At 35.2% G+C, this 13,808-nt stretch overlaps 1 protein-coding gene across 2 annotated transcripts; it reads left to right on the top strand.

The window, feature by feature from the left end:
• The first annotated feature begins 1,029 nt into the window (after window positions 1-1,029).
• On the top strand, window positions 1,030-13,031 carry LOC117109503 (galactosylceramide sulfotransferase-like). 2 transcript variants are annotated; one of them, XM_033251871.1, is made up of 4 exons: window positions 1,030-1,129; window positions 5,418-5,496; window positions 5,908-6,035; window positions 10,584-13,031. In XM_033251871.1, exons 2-4 carry the CDS (start codon window positions 5,482-5,484, stop codon window positions 11,719-11,721), a joined length of 1,281 nt encoding a protein of 426 aa, XP_033107762.1. In that variant the 5' UTR covers window positions 1,030-1,129; window positions 5,418-5,481; the 3' UTR covers window positions 11,722-13,031. The 2 variants fall into 2 exon arrangements, with proteins under 2 accessions (XP_033107762.1, XP_033107761.1); XM_033251870.1 differs by lacking the exon at window positions 1,030-1,129 and adding an exon at window positions 2,716-2,768.
• The last annotated feature ends 777 nt before the right edge of the window (window positions 13,032-13,808 follow it).

Below are 13,808 nucleotides of genomic sequence, written 5' to 3'. Positions count from 1 at the left end.
TCATTTTCTAGTTGTTGAGATCGCATAGGCCCCTTGATATTGACGAAGGTTCCGATTATTATTGGTATGTATTTACTAGCGCCGTGACCACTAGGGATAGGGGTAGAAAGAATTTTCTGAAAACGTGAAGCAGTATACCTTCCATAAAGCATTTGATACTGTGTGGCATGAGAAATTACAGCACTACAGCAAGGCTGGTATAAGAGGTGAAGTGTGGATGACCTTAAATAAGTTTGAGTGGCAGAAGGAGTTAACCAGGGTTTTTTTTTTTTTTTTTTTTTATCACTGATTCTCTTTTCTATATACAACAATGAGAAAGCAAATATGCTCCGTTCAAAATTGCCAATGGGGAACAGTTTCCCCTCTAGCTACTCTGGTGTTTATTACATTTCTATGTTGGTGGTATGCACAGATTATCTTTACCAACTAAGACTATTGACAAACTTTAGACGTTAACAATTTTAAATTGCCTCCAGAAACTGTAATCCTAGTTCGACGTATACATGTAGAATAAACAACCCACTTGTGTTTTAACTTTAATTTATACAGTATATACCCCACATGGCATAGTTATTTCTTGTAAGACATCTAAAGACGTAATAAAAAAAAGTGAAATTTTAGCAACTGTGAATGATATGTAATTATGCGTGTTTCTTGCAATGTCCTGTACTCTAATTAATAGTTTAAGGTTTATTATATTTACATGCATTTTATCGTATTTTAATGTATTTGTATTTTAATGTGAAGTGTGCACCTTTCTCGTCTCTTTTACTGCACACCGTACTGTATTTCAAAGGCCTATATTTATCGTACTGTATTTATTTTATGTTTTTGTTTTTAAATGCACCACAGTTATCGCGAGTGCCACTGATAAACAACTGTGTAATCAGAGAGTATTATTAGTACCTAGTCCTAGAATTTTTTCCTTTAAATTAAAAATACGACTCGTGAAAATTTAAAACGTCGGAGCTTTCGGGAATTGCACTGGGGCCCGTTCTCCGCTGGCTACGCCGCTGAGTGTGACACAACGATTTGTTCATGTTAAAAATGTACGAAGTTTTGTACTGATATCTGAGATATGGAGCAGGCTATGGAGGTATTCAGATCCTATTGATTACATATTATTACGGTATCTATCAAGAACCTATATGACAATCTTTTCTTAAATTTATATGAGTTTAATTGTAATTAATTCAGTAAATGTTGCTAATTCTATTCTTTTAACCATTAAAACCTGGGCCTGGACACTTTATATTATTAGCTGCTGATAGGCCTACAGACTTATTGTGCAAAACCATTTGTATGACAACCGTAATTTGCATGTTTAAAATAATTATATGTGTACAATTATTTCATAAATGTGCTAATCATTCTCCAACATTGATTGGATGCTTAGATGCAGAGTTATTGCAAATAATCGATTTTCCTTTAATGGCGGAAGCTAATTTACATATTTAACACAGCTATATGCCTCCTGTGCCGTTAATTAATTCACAAATATACTAACAATACTCCCTAACTATGAAAACATGGCTTTGGATAATTCATTTGTCATGAATGAATGCTAAAGGACGCCAATTAATTGTAGAAAATCAATTTTTTGGTAATGACAGCATATGAGTTGCATATTTAACACAATTATATGCATATAATTATTTACAAATATGCTAGATATTCTCTAACATTCAAAACATAGTTACACAATTTACTTGACATGTTTAAATGCTTAGATGCAGAGTTATTGCATTTACGGTATTTATACGTAATTATTTTAATCCTCGTCATCTAAATATCAATTTCAATTTAGAAAAACAAGCTGGGTTAAAACTACCCTTGCTAAGTGTCCTTATTCCCAACTCGAAGCGGGAGATATAAGTTCGACCCTTTTTACGCAACTCAGTAATACGTTTACTGAGTTACCTTTGAAAATTTAACTTTGTCATTTTTAATCAGTTATTTTTCCTATTTGTTCTTGTCTTTATATTTATTAATTAACTGTTTTGTCAACACTATCTTCTGATATGGTTCGACTCACATCGAGTACTGCGTATCAATATCCTCTCATAAGATTTTCTGCGTTCAGGCTCCGCATTGGTGTGGCAGTTAACCCATGCCGAAACATTTGTTTAATTGAGCTAGCAATGGCTGTGGTAATTTATAACTCAGGCATATACTCCTGACATAAGCATCATTAACATTTCGTGACTGTTGTTTTATCCGTTGTTTGCTAGTTCATCGATCTTTGGTAATACGCTTTAATACACAACATAATTTCCAAAATGCAATTCAATATAAGATAAGGTTCATCCAGATATTGGACCACTGCCCCCTGGTGTTGAAGTATTATATCTAACGAGTTACTAAGATCAACTACAGTTTTTATTTACATCACATGCAATGCCGTCCGACACGGCAACTTTAGAAAGTTAGAAAGATTTAGAATGCTATAGCTTTAGAATGTATTGAAACAGCTATAAAGCATTGAAATAGCTAAACCCTTATAAATCGACGCTATAAAATATTTTGGCGACAATAATTGGGTCGTGACCAATAGTTTGGACAAAGACGTTTAAATATGTATGGCGTTAAAAAGGCTAAGGCATTGTGTTTGGTGGTTTAAAATGTGAGACCCTATCAAATAAATTTGATTTGCATAAAAAAAAGCTTGGAAATACAATAACTTTGACCTTATTGAAAAGCAAATTTTGTTTCATACTTTATTCATACTTCAGTATTTTCATACTACCGAGAACAGGCTTCAGTTTAAGGTAAATATATCTGAACATCTAATTTTGCGTATTTAATGTAATAAATTACAATTCCTTGCCTTAGTGTAAAACATTTAATACATAGAACGTCCTAGAATAACATTCATTTGATTAAACAATAAATGTAAACCACTTTGGTAACTATAGGAACAAAATAAGAGACCATGTAGAATTCGCTATGTTAGTAGTGTAAGTTCAAAGTGTGGTACAAAAACGAAGTACAGTATTTTTGTATATGTTTGTTGTTTGTGATTTACTAGTGTTGAGATAAGATTCCAAGAGAAAGGTTTAGAAGTTCTAGATACTGAAGTACTGTAGAGGCAATAAGCCTGTTGTTTAAATGATTGTAGAATCCTCGGAAATTATAGGCTTAAGTATGAGATGATAGGTTTTTCTTTCTGGATTTTTTAAAACCAACGTTAACTTGGTTGTTTAGACACCGAAATCGTGTTGGATTTTACGCAGAAAAAAAATTAAGAGATGTGATTCAACATTGTGAACTGTACTTATATTTTATACGTCAAAGAGGGATTCATAGTCATTTCTTTCCACTCGGAAATACGTCAAGTATGAATACATGACATTCATATACCATTATAAAAAATAACTAGTTTAGTGTGAACAGCAAATTAATTTTGGCTTTTATATTAGCATTACTGACTTTAGCTCATATAAAAACAAATCTTTGTTTAAAAGTCTTGTGATATAATAAAAAAGCTTACTACATTTTTTTTTATAAAAAAAAGGTTGGGAAAAAAATTGCAGTCCATACTATATTTAACTGAAAATTAACTATTTTTGGCACCCTCACTTGATCTTCGCATAGGCCTATCCATTGGCCGTTTAACATTATATTGTCAATAAACCAGGCCCGTAGCCAGGGGGGTTTTTTGGGGTTCGGGCGAACCCCCCTTTTTCAGCGAACCCCCCTTTTGCCAGCGAACCCCCTTAACCAGAAAACGATCCCCCGTTTCCAAAATAGTGCAATTTATTACAAAATAGGAGCATTTTGGCACTGTTTATTTGTCGCTATCGTTCGACGTAGTCCGATCGTAGAAATCAAAACAACCTGCAGCCAGCTGAATGACGTAACCAGCAAGACTTCAAAATTAATATTAATGAGATGTTTGTTGCCTAAGCTATTTGACCAATCGCGTGCTCCGTAGTTTATTTACTTTGGCAAGACGTCATCACAAAAGTTTGGGCGCTCGACATTTTTCATTTCTCTGGGATCGAGGACATGCGACACGCCAAAAATAGCCTAGGAAGAGGATGAAGCGCCGAGAAAGGATAACCGATTTTTTTGCTTCAAGGCCAGCAAGGAAGAAATCACGGAATTTAAGAAGTTAGAAAATTCACCCTTGTTTTCACCACATGCTCATGATACTGCCTGGCGGCGGGATCGGTGTACTTTTTCGGGCTAAGCCTAGGCCCTAGGTCTAGCGTTGCTAGGTAGGGTAGGGTCGTAGCCTATGATGAGGCCTATTATTTGCGAACGATTTTATTATTTATTTTGTAATCGAGCTAGCATAGGCCAGGGCCTAGGCTAGCTAGGCTAGCAAGGAAATAAACTTGGTAATGTTTTCACGTTTCGTCAGAATTAACTGACATTATTCATAATAATATATTTATTATTTTTTCTCAATATATCATAATGCGCAAGGTCTGTGTTTTGAACAGTCACCTAGTGGGTATTGCTAATTTTATCCCAGTTATATTTTTAGAGATAACATTACATAGTAGCATTAAAATGTTAAGCATTGCTTTTTAATAAAAAAAAAAAAAAAATTTGTTTCACAATAAACATTTACGTTCTAAATCCTGTATTGGAAAAAGTAGTCTTCTTATCTTATTTTTAAAATTGTGTAAGAAGTATTTAAATATACATGAACATGCATTTAAATGACATGTACATGCTTTTAAAATCGTATAAATGCTCTGGCTTCGGGGGCTTCGCCCCCGGCCCCCACAGGGGCTTAACCCCCCTGACCCCTCCTGGGGCCCTTTGGCGGGCTTCTGGGCCCCACGCCCAGAACCCCCCCTTGAAGCATGCTGGCTACGGGCCTGTAAACTATTAATCTAATAGAACGAATGCTATGATAAGCCAGAACAACTGATTATTGTTGTAAGTTAGTGCACGGAGGAATAAACCTCCATGGTTAGTGACACTGGATAAGTCGTATTAAGCTTATGAAAACTTGGCCCTCTTATATTTAGGCCTATTATAGATTTGCCTGAGAAGTAAAGCAGCAGCCGACTCATACTGACGGAGGAATACCGTGTATCGGGCCAACCTTGAACCAAAAACACTAAAGTTAAAAACACCAAAATTACTAAATGGAATATATTTCAATTGATGAGATGTACCGTACTATTTATTCTAAAGTGTAGGCATGATTTGTGTACATCTTACATACATTTAGAAACCTGGTCTAAAGGTACGGTATAATCATATTGAGGCGGTTAAATGTCTGTATATTTTTACCAAATTCTGTAACTAATGATGACAGTTAATATTTTTTTTTACTTTTGCTTATAATTGACATCCCCTGGTCAGCAATTTCTTTTATATTTTGAAAATAATAGGTTGATTCAGAATATAAATAAATAAAATCGTTTGATTTTAGATTAATCATGTATGATTTTCAGATCAAGCAGATCTATTATACAGAAACAGTTGCCTCTTTATCAGTAAACTCAAACGAAGGACATTATGTCACGATTTAAGGTATTGTACTCATTTTCATTACGCATTTCGTAGGCTACCACGTAGTATTATTTCATTTGATAAATACTTGCGGAAAAAAACTCACATGTGATTTGGGTGGGAATCGAACCCATAACCACTAGACTACCGAGCTTAATGCGCTTAGTGACTAGTGTTAAATCCGTTCCCCAAGTTGCAGCGGGTACTGCAAATGCTATTTCGATGTGAGTTTGCGTCAGGAAGATAATATAGAAGTAATGCTTTATATTATCGTACCGAATACTCCGATTCTGGCTAGTACGCAGTACTTGTGTACTGAGTATTCGGTCGATAACACATGAGGTAGGACAAAAAATCACTCCTATGATATGTTTTTGACGCAAACTTACATGGAAGTAGTGATCACATTTGTTACAAATTATTTTTCTATAGGAATGCATGTTGTTGTCAACAATTGTTTTCTGCTTCGTTCATGTTTGGTTAAACCTGTCAATTTCAACAAATGTATTTGCACCATTTCAATCAAGAAAACATCATGACATAACAACAGAACTCAAACGGTAAGTTATCGGATGTTTATATGTTGTGTTTATCAAAACACAACAGAAACTTTTTCATTAAGGACACTTCAGAAGTCGGGAAAGCTCATTTCGCCACTCTTCCACCCACTTCACTGTTAAAGCCATCCAGTGATACGTTCGTACTTACTCGTTAAGAAAGCCCGGATTATCAGAGAATTAATTATAGAAAATCATTCAATTAGACTTCTAAGTACAGGTACCCTGTTATTCAAGCATTTTAATATGGTGACCCTATAATCCAGCCATGCTTCCTCTGTACCCAGCCTCCATCCACCTGACTTCATTCACGAATTTTCTTCTTGAAACCAGTTTTTATTTCGATTAAAATGTTAAAGTGATTATATAAGAATTAGATGAGTCACTAAAACAATTCGCAGAAGAGAGTATTTAAAATATCGGTACTATTAATATGGCACTAATTGGGTGCCTGACGCCGTTCTAAATCGACATTGATGTGCATTGTTTATGTATAATTCTTATCTATTTATACATTCAAGAATCTTTACAATCACATTTTCATCTGAAAATAGTTACCAACAATTATGGAGTGACGAATCAAAATTTTCCAGGGGGAGGACCCCGACCCCCCTTTCTCTTTGGTGGTTTTTTAAACATTTTGACTTCCCCCACCCTATATTTGAACCCAGATCCGCCTGAATACTACGTCCCGATGTCATGTTGATTGAACGGCAGTGTTTTTTTTTTTTTTAATTAATTTATTAATTTAGGTTGTTTAAACGACTGACATGAATTCAACGTCATCAACGTCGATTCTCGTCGTCAACGCAACATCGTAATGTGATGTTCATTTAACGTTGTACACTGACATTAAATCGATGTTAAAATCATGTCAGTCAATTGAACAACCAAAATTCAATGTCGACTTTCGTCGTTGATAGAACATCGTGATGTCACGTTGGCTCAACGTTTTATACTGTGTCGGTCGGTATATAACATGGAGTAAATTCTCGTTCTCAATACAGCGTCGTGATGTGACAATTGGTTTAACGCTGTACAGTGACGTAGAATCAACGTTGAAATTAGGTCAGTTGATTGAACAACCTGAGTTCAACGTCTATTTAATTTCGATTCAACGTTGGGTCGACAACGAAGAATGAGCAAAAGTATTGACACATGAGTATGATACATAAGTTTTTGTTTATAAATATTTATTGATTTTAATTGGCTCGTTTTGTTTGGTATTTATTGTAATATGTTATTAGCAATATCTTAGCTACAATTAAGTATGCTTTTTGGGTCAAATCATGATACATAAAACTTAGAATTCAAATGTGTAAAAATGGGACTAAAAATTTGTAAAAAGGGCATAAAAATACGTCATAGAACGCTAAAATCCGGTCCCCAGCGTCTGAGGCCCCTAAAGGGCCCCTGCCACCTTCGTTACGCCACTGCCCCACCCACTTCTCGGTTAAAGCCATCCAGTGATACGTTACTCACTCGTTAAGCCCGTAGGTATTATCAGAGAATTAATTATAGAATATCATTCAATTGGACGTCTTGTACCCTGTTATTCAAACATTTAAATATGGTGACCCTATAATCCAGCCATGCTTCCTCTGTACCCAACCTCCATCCACCTAACTTCATCCACGAATTTTCTCTTCTTCTTTTTATTTCGATTAAAATGTTAAAGTGATTATATAAGAATTAGATGAGTCACTAAAACAATATACTATTAATATGGCACTAATTAGATGCCTGACGCCGTTCTAAATCGACAATTGATTTTATGTGCATTATTGATGTACAATTCTCAACTATTTATATATACTATACTAATCTACACTCACATTTTCATCTGAAAAAAAGTTACCAACAACGATGGAGTGACGGTGTTCCACATATAGCGATGGGAGCAATTTACCAACCTGCTGCTCTGTTCGAATAGGCCTAGTGATCGTAAAACCATAATAATGCAGCAGCAAACTTTGCCAACTTGTAACATTCATAGAACTAGAAATTTCAAATTGCAATTGAAGTGCTGCGAAGTACAACTGCATATAAATGTTCTTCGAACAAAATTATTTATGCGAGTCAAGTGAAAATAATGAATAATAAAAATATAACAAATAATATGAGACACGACCCATTGTCTATACTAGAACACTGACGAGCTGACGTAGAAATATAGTAAAAACGAGCGTTGGTACCGTGTATGCCAGTCTACATCAAGTGTCGCCTAAATGTAATAATTAGCACGCTGAAATAGGCTAGTAGATAAGTTTTAACTGGGTTCGTAAATAATATTGGCCTCAAAATATTGTGACTGAGACATGGGCCGATTAAACGTAGGAATAAGAAACCTAGAAATATAGTAAAAACGCTTATTATAGAATACTCGAGCTTCGCGACATGCGTACGTTGGTACGTGTAGGTTAGTCTACAAACGTCGCCTAAAGTAATTGATTTTACCTGGCAGAACGGAAGAAGGAAACTCCGCTTTTCAGTCGTCTTAGTCCCTTGGTTTTTGACAAATAAATTGCTGTCAAGAATATGAATTGGCTGCTTCGCAGCAATAAACTTGGGGGCGTTAAAAGCACAATTTTAAAACATTTTAATCATAATGAAACAGCTATGATTAGGGGCGTAGGGTGGTTCCCACCTGGGGAAGTGCGAAAATATTAAATATGGGATCAGTGGCGTAACGAAGGGGGCAAAGGTCCAGAGCCAGGCGCTGGGGGCCAAGGGAGGCCAAAGGCCCTGATGATGGAAAGGGGGGGGGGGGAGCACGAATCATTTTTATTATATTAGGCCTAAAACAAATTATTAAATAAAGTTTAAAACATTCAATCAAAAGTAGTACAAACATATTTTTGTATTTTTTCTAATTATTAATGTTGCATGTGTTAGTGGTATTATTGAAAAGAATTGTGAAAGTAATTAAAAAAAACAATAATGTCGGCGTCATTTGATGTATTTCAAAAATCATAACATTTAAAACCCATTAATTCACATTAGGCTGTTGTTTCGACCTTCGATTTTACATGTCCCCAGTCGTCATCATCATCACCATCATTTACAGCTTGTTTACACTGCTGGGCAAAGACCTCTCCCAAATCATGCCATTTGTTTCTGTCTGTGGTATAACGTACATGTCCAGCTCATCTCGCAACCCATCTTTTGGTCTTCCCCTTTTTCTTTTGTTAATAGTGGTTGTCATTCAGCTGTTAATGGACTCCATCTATCGTCCTTTCTCCTTGCCAGATGCTCAGCCCATCTCCATTTTGTAATGATTATTACGTCGTTTACCCTTGTTTGTTCTCGAATCCATTCTGTACTGTACGAAAGAACGTTGTTTAAGGAATTCTTTTCTAGCAATACTTACAATACTTGCAGTATTTATTTGCCTTAATAATTTCAATATCAAGTTTTTTTTTCATTGTTATTGTATTTTAAAAGCCTATTCAGTTAGAAAGATATAACGTATCTCAATCGATGTTATGCAGTCTTATGCAGTTTTATGATTTTATGTTTTAAGTTTTAGGCAGTCCACCCAATAGTGCGAATCGTGAATTTTTGTAGTTCGTAGTTAATTATTGAACTGCCCATATGTGTATTAAAAAAAATTCGAGTAAGAGGGCACATGGGAGCCGGCACGTAAACAAAGTAGGCCTAGCCTTTGGAAGCATTTTGAATGTGGTCCGGTCATAATAAGAGAGTGGGGGAGGGCCGCTTAACAAATTTTAAACAATAATTAAAACAATTGTTTATACATTACAATTCTCTCTTCTTTTAAATGTAAATTTAACAGAAAAGCTCTGAGCAGGGTCAGGGGCGGATCCAGTACAAGGGCACGAAGGACGTTCCCCCCACCTCCGTTTTGCCACTAAATTTAAAAAAAAAATTCAATGAAAATCAAGGTTATGTGCTACTCACTTACCTAATCTGAATCTGTTGTGCCCCCTTGAAAAATCTGGATCCGCCCCTGTTGGTGGCACAGAAGTATGCCAATAAGTGGTCCGACATGTCCGACAGCAGGGTCCAAACCAAGGGCCGACTACCGTCCTGGCCCCACCCCCAACCCTCCCCATCCCCGTGATGGCACCACTACTGGCTCCGACCAAAACATTTGCGAAAAAAAACAGACTTTTTTCCATTTAGACCATGCAGGGTTTAAAAGTAATTTGGCCTACTGCTTTTTTTTTCTTTTTTTCATCAGTTGGAATTTTTCTATGGATACAAGGATCCCTGAGTGATTAAACTCTACCATGATGTTATAAACTTCTATTGCACATTATTTATTTGACAATGACTATATTGTGCTTTGTTGTATTGTATATTAAATCAGATAAGTTGATGTATAAAAGGCTTATTATTATTATTCCAAATAATTGTCATCAATAAAGTATTAATTTGAAAGAAATTTTAAACATAAAATATTTTAAATATAAAACCAATATTATCATTTTATTATAAACATTACTATGATTTGTAATGATTCTGTATAAAGATTGTGCTTAGCAAGTAGTAATTCTAATTGAGTTTAAATTCATTTCTTGACTTTAGGATGCAGAATGTGTTTAATAAATGCAGTCCTAAGCAAACGATTGTGTTCTTGAAAACCCACAAAACCGGAAGCACAACTCTCGCAAGGATTATTGAACTATATGGTTACAGAAATTCTCTCGCCTTTGTAAGGAAAATAGGAGAAAGTGGATCTATACATTATGGAAACCGGAGATTTAACAAAACGTCTCATCACACGTTTCTTCCGCCACCAAACGTAACCAGAGGAAATTACACGAATTACAAATACAATATATTTACTTTACATGTTCGTTATGATCGTAAAATAATAGATGGATTTATGAACGAAGATCCCATCTACATAACGCTGCTGAGAGAGCCATCAAAGCAATTTGAATCGGCTTTTGTATTCTTTAACAAAGGAAAACTAATCAAACTGCCACGAAAATATAGGCGTAATCGTACTTTGATAAATAATAGAAAAATGACACGATTTCTTGTAAATCCTAAAAAATACCCTAAATTAGTATCTAGCAGATTTATTAATAATGACCAGATATTTGATCTTGGCCTAAATACTCAGTATGTTTTGAATGATAAGGTTGTAAATAAAACAATTGCTAAAATAAATGAAGATATGGATCTTGTACTTATAAACGAATACTACGACGAATCTCTAGTACTGCTAAGCAAAATACTTTGTTGGAGTTTTGAAGATTTAGTGTATCTTCCTATGAACGAAAGGCCCGACTCCCAAGTTGCAATGTCCAAGAATTTGCGTCAGAAAGCTCGTGAATGGAATCACGCTGACACAATGCTGTATAACTTCTTCGTAGAACGATTAAAAGAACGCTTCATTGAATATGGGCCGTCGTTCGAGGAGGACCTTCGGCGATTCCGTAACATGACGGCGGAATTACGCCGTAGTTGCGTAGGTGGACAAGTTGTCAAAGGTCGTCGTAAGGCGTACACACCTACTACAAATAATAGTGGTGTATGCCAATTTTATACCGAGGACCCAAGTAAAATGGATGAGCGTATAAGGAAACGAATGGGAGCCAGGATACATAGTAGTGTTAATCATGGATTCCAGAAAACGCAGACTAAGAAAAAAAAACAGGTTAGGCAAAAAAAGTTAATAAAAAAAGTAAGAATGATACACCGAATTAGCCGGTAGATTTCTGCGTACGTCTACATGTGGAAGTACAGTATCCCTGTTCTTAACTTAGTTGATGGATCCCCTTTTCGAAGGAGCACTTGTTAATACTAATAATAATAATAATAATAATAATAACAATATGAATATTGTGGTAAGTCATGTATTAAGAATTAGAATGAAAGAGTGATAGTGTAATGAGTTGTGACGGATTTCCCCCAAGCAATGGAAAGCCGGGCTTTTTATAGTGGAAGCAAGAATATTAAAGTAGTCTGAATTAGGTGTTTTTTTTTTTTTTGCATTTAACAGAGTTTTGAAGATTCTGAAAAATGTTTGATGACTAGTAAGCTAAGTGCTCATTTGGCCGTGTTTCTAGGTGTCTGTCGGTCTCACCATATAGGCCTATACGAAGTTACACTCCTCGCAATTAAATTTGTAGGCACACGGGCTCGGAGATTAATTGGGACATAGTCTTTTACATTAAAAAAAAAAAGATAATTTATATGATTTAAAAGCAAGTTTAACATTAATATTAGCAGAAATATTTTTTCTACCATAAAGTTGATTTTTGTTAGAAATCAGGGGCGGATCCAGAAATTTTCAAACGACGGGGCACAGCAGTTTCAGAAGAGATAAGTGAGTAGCACATAACATTAATATGCATTGAAATGTCTAATTGTGCCCACGTACCCCCAACCGAATGCGCCCCTGAGCAATAGTTGAATAATGGTGTTAAGGTTGAAATAAGAAGGTTGTGTTTTAGAAGGATTTCAAATGGTGGGCGATAGTTTTCTGTTCAGAGGGTTATGTATTATTTTATTAATTAATTATATCGGATAACAATTTTTTTAAAGTAAATATAAGTTTTCCTAAATCTTTATGAAAACTTATCCATGTATTATTAAGTTTAAATGTACGATCTATTAGGGTGCGTAGATGTCTAAATTTAAAGGCATGTGACGTAAATCTATGGAAATTAGTTAACAAGTCGATATATGTGTTTTTATGATTGACTGAGGCTATGGTCAGAGTTATCTAGAAGAATGTCAAGGAAGGGTAATTTTTCGTTGTAATCCTTTTCCATGGTGAATCCTAGCTAACTTCTTCACGGGACAACATAAACAATTTTAGCTAAAACTCGTCCACTGGTGCACCTGTTCGTTTTTACCGACATAATGTTGACAATGTTTTTTGATGCCAACATTTTTTCGATTTAATAACCCATCAATTAGATTCACAAGGAGAAAGTACAACAAAAAATTACCAATCCTTGACTATATGAGCTGATTCTGCGTCGGTCAATGTATTATTAGTTCAAAATTCAGTGATTAAAAACGAAAATTGTTAATTTTTTTTCTTCTTCTTCTTTTTTTTTTTATTTCTCTCACATCCAACAGCAAGTATACTTGCCACTAACAGGATGAGAATGATACTTTACAAAGTAGGTCTCTTTACGAGGCTTAGTGGGTGAAGTTGGTTTTGGTAAAAGTTGGTTTTAGAAAAAGTCCTGCTGTGACAGAAATTGAACTCAGGACCCTCGGATCAGAAGGCAAGCATCTTAACCACTGAGCTATTCAACTCCTCTCCAATGTATTTCACGATAATATTTTGTTTCACCTAGCTATACAGCTGTTTTAAAATGCTTTAGTTAATGCAACTTGCCTTTATATAGTTTAATCATCAGCCCAAAAATATACACCACATATACACCTAGACTTGCCGCAAGTCCCTAATTATTACATTTATCTCATTCTAGACAGCGCCACCAACGAGCAAGTTAATTTAGAGACGAGCGAGAGGTAACCAATTCAATTAGTTAAGTGCAATAAAAATGAACAAACGAAAATTCGGGCCTGGAACCCTAGTTAATCCGCACCCTACTTCGGATCATCACAAAATGTAAACACTTCTTCATTAAAACATGACAAACTATTCTAGAACGTTTCATTTAGATCCATTGATTTGTTTTTAGAGATAGGCCTATTTAGGTCTACAAACTTTGCACTTTAAATTTCACACCGAATTTGGATGTCACTAAAATTAAATGTTTTCTACTTTGTAACATGGTAAAATTTTACAGAAAGTTTCATTCAGATTAGTAGATCGGT

This window comes from Anneissia japonica, unplaced genomic scaffold (genome assembly GCF_011630105.1).
Source record: "Anneissia japonica isolate Jap-2015-1 unplaced genomic scaffold, ASM1163010v1 scaffold3867_len840240_cov202, whole genome shotgun sequence".
Classification (NCBI taxonomy): domain Eukaryota; kingdom Metazoa; phylum Echinodermata; class Crinoidea; order Comatulida; family Comatulidae; genus Anneissia; species Anneissia japonica.
This window is presented reverse-complemented; position numbering and strand designations above follow the sequence as displayed.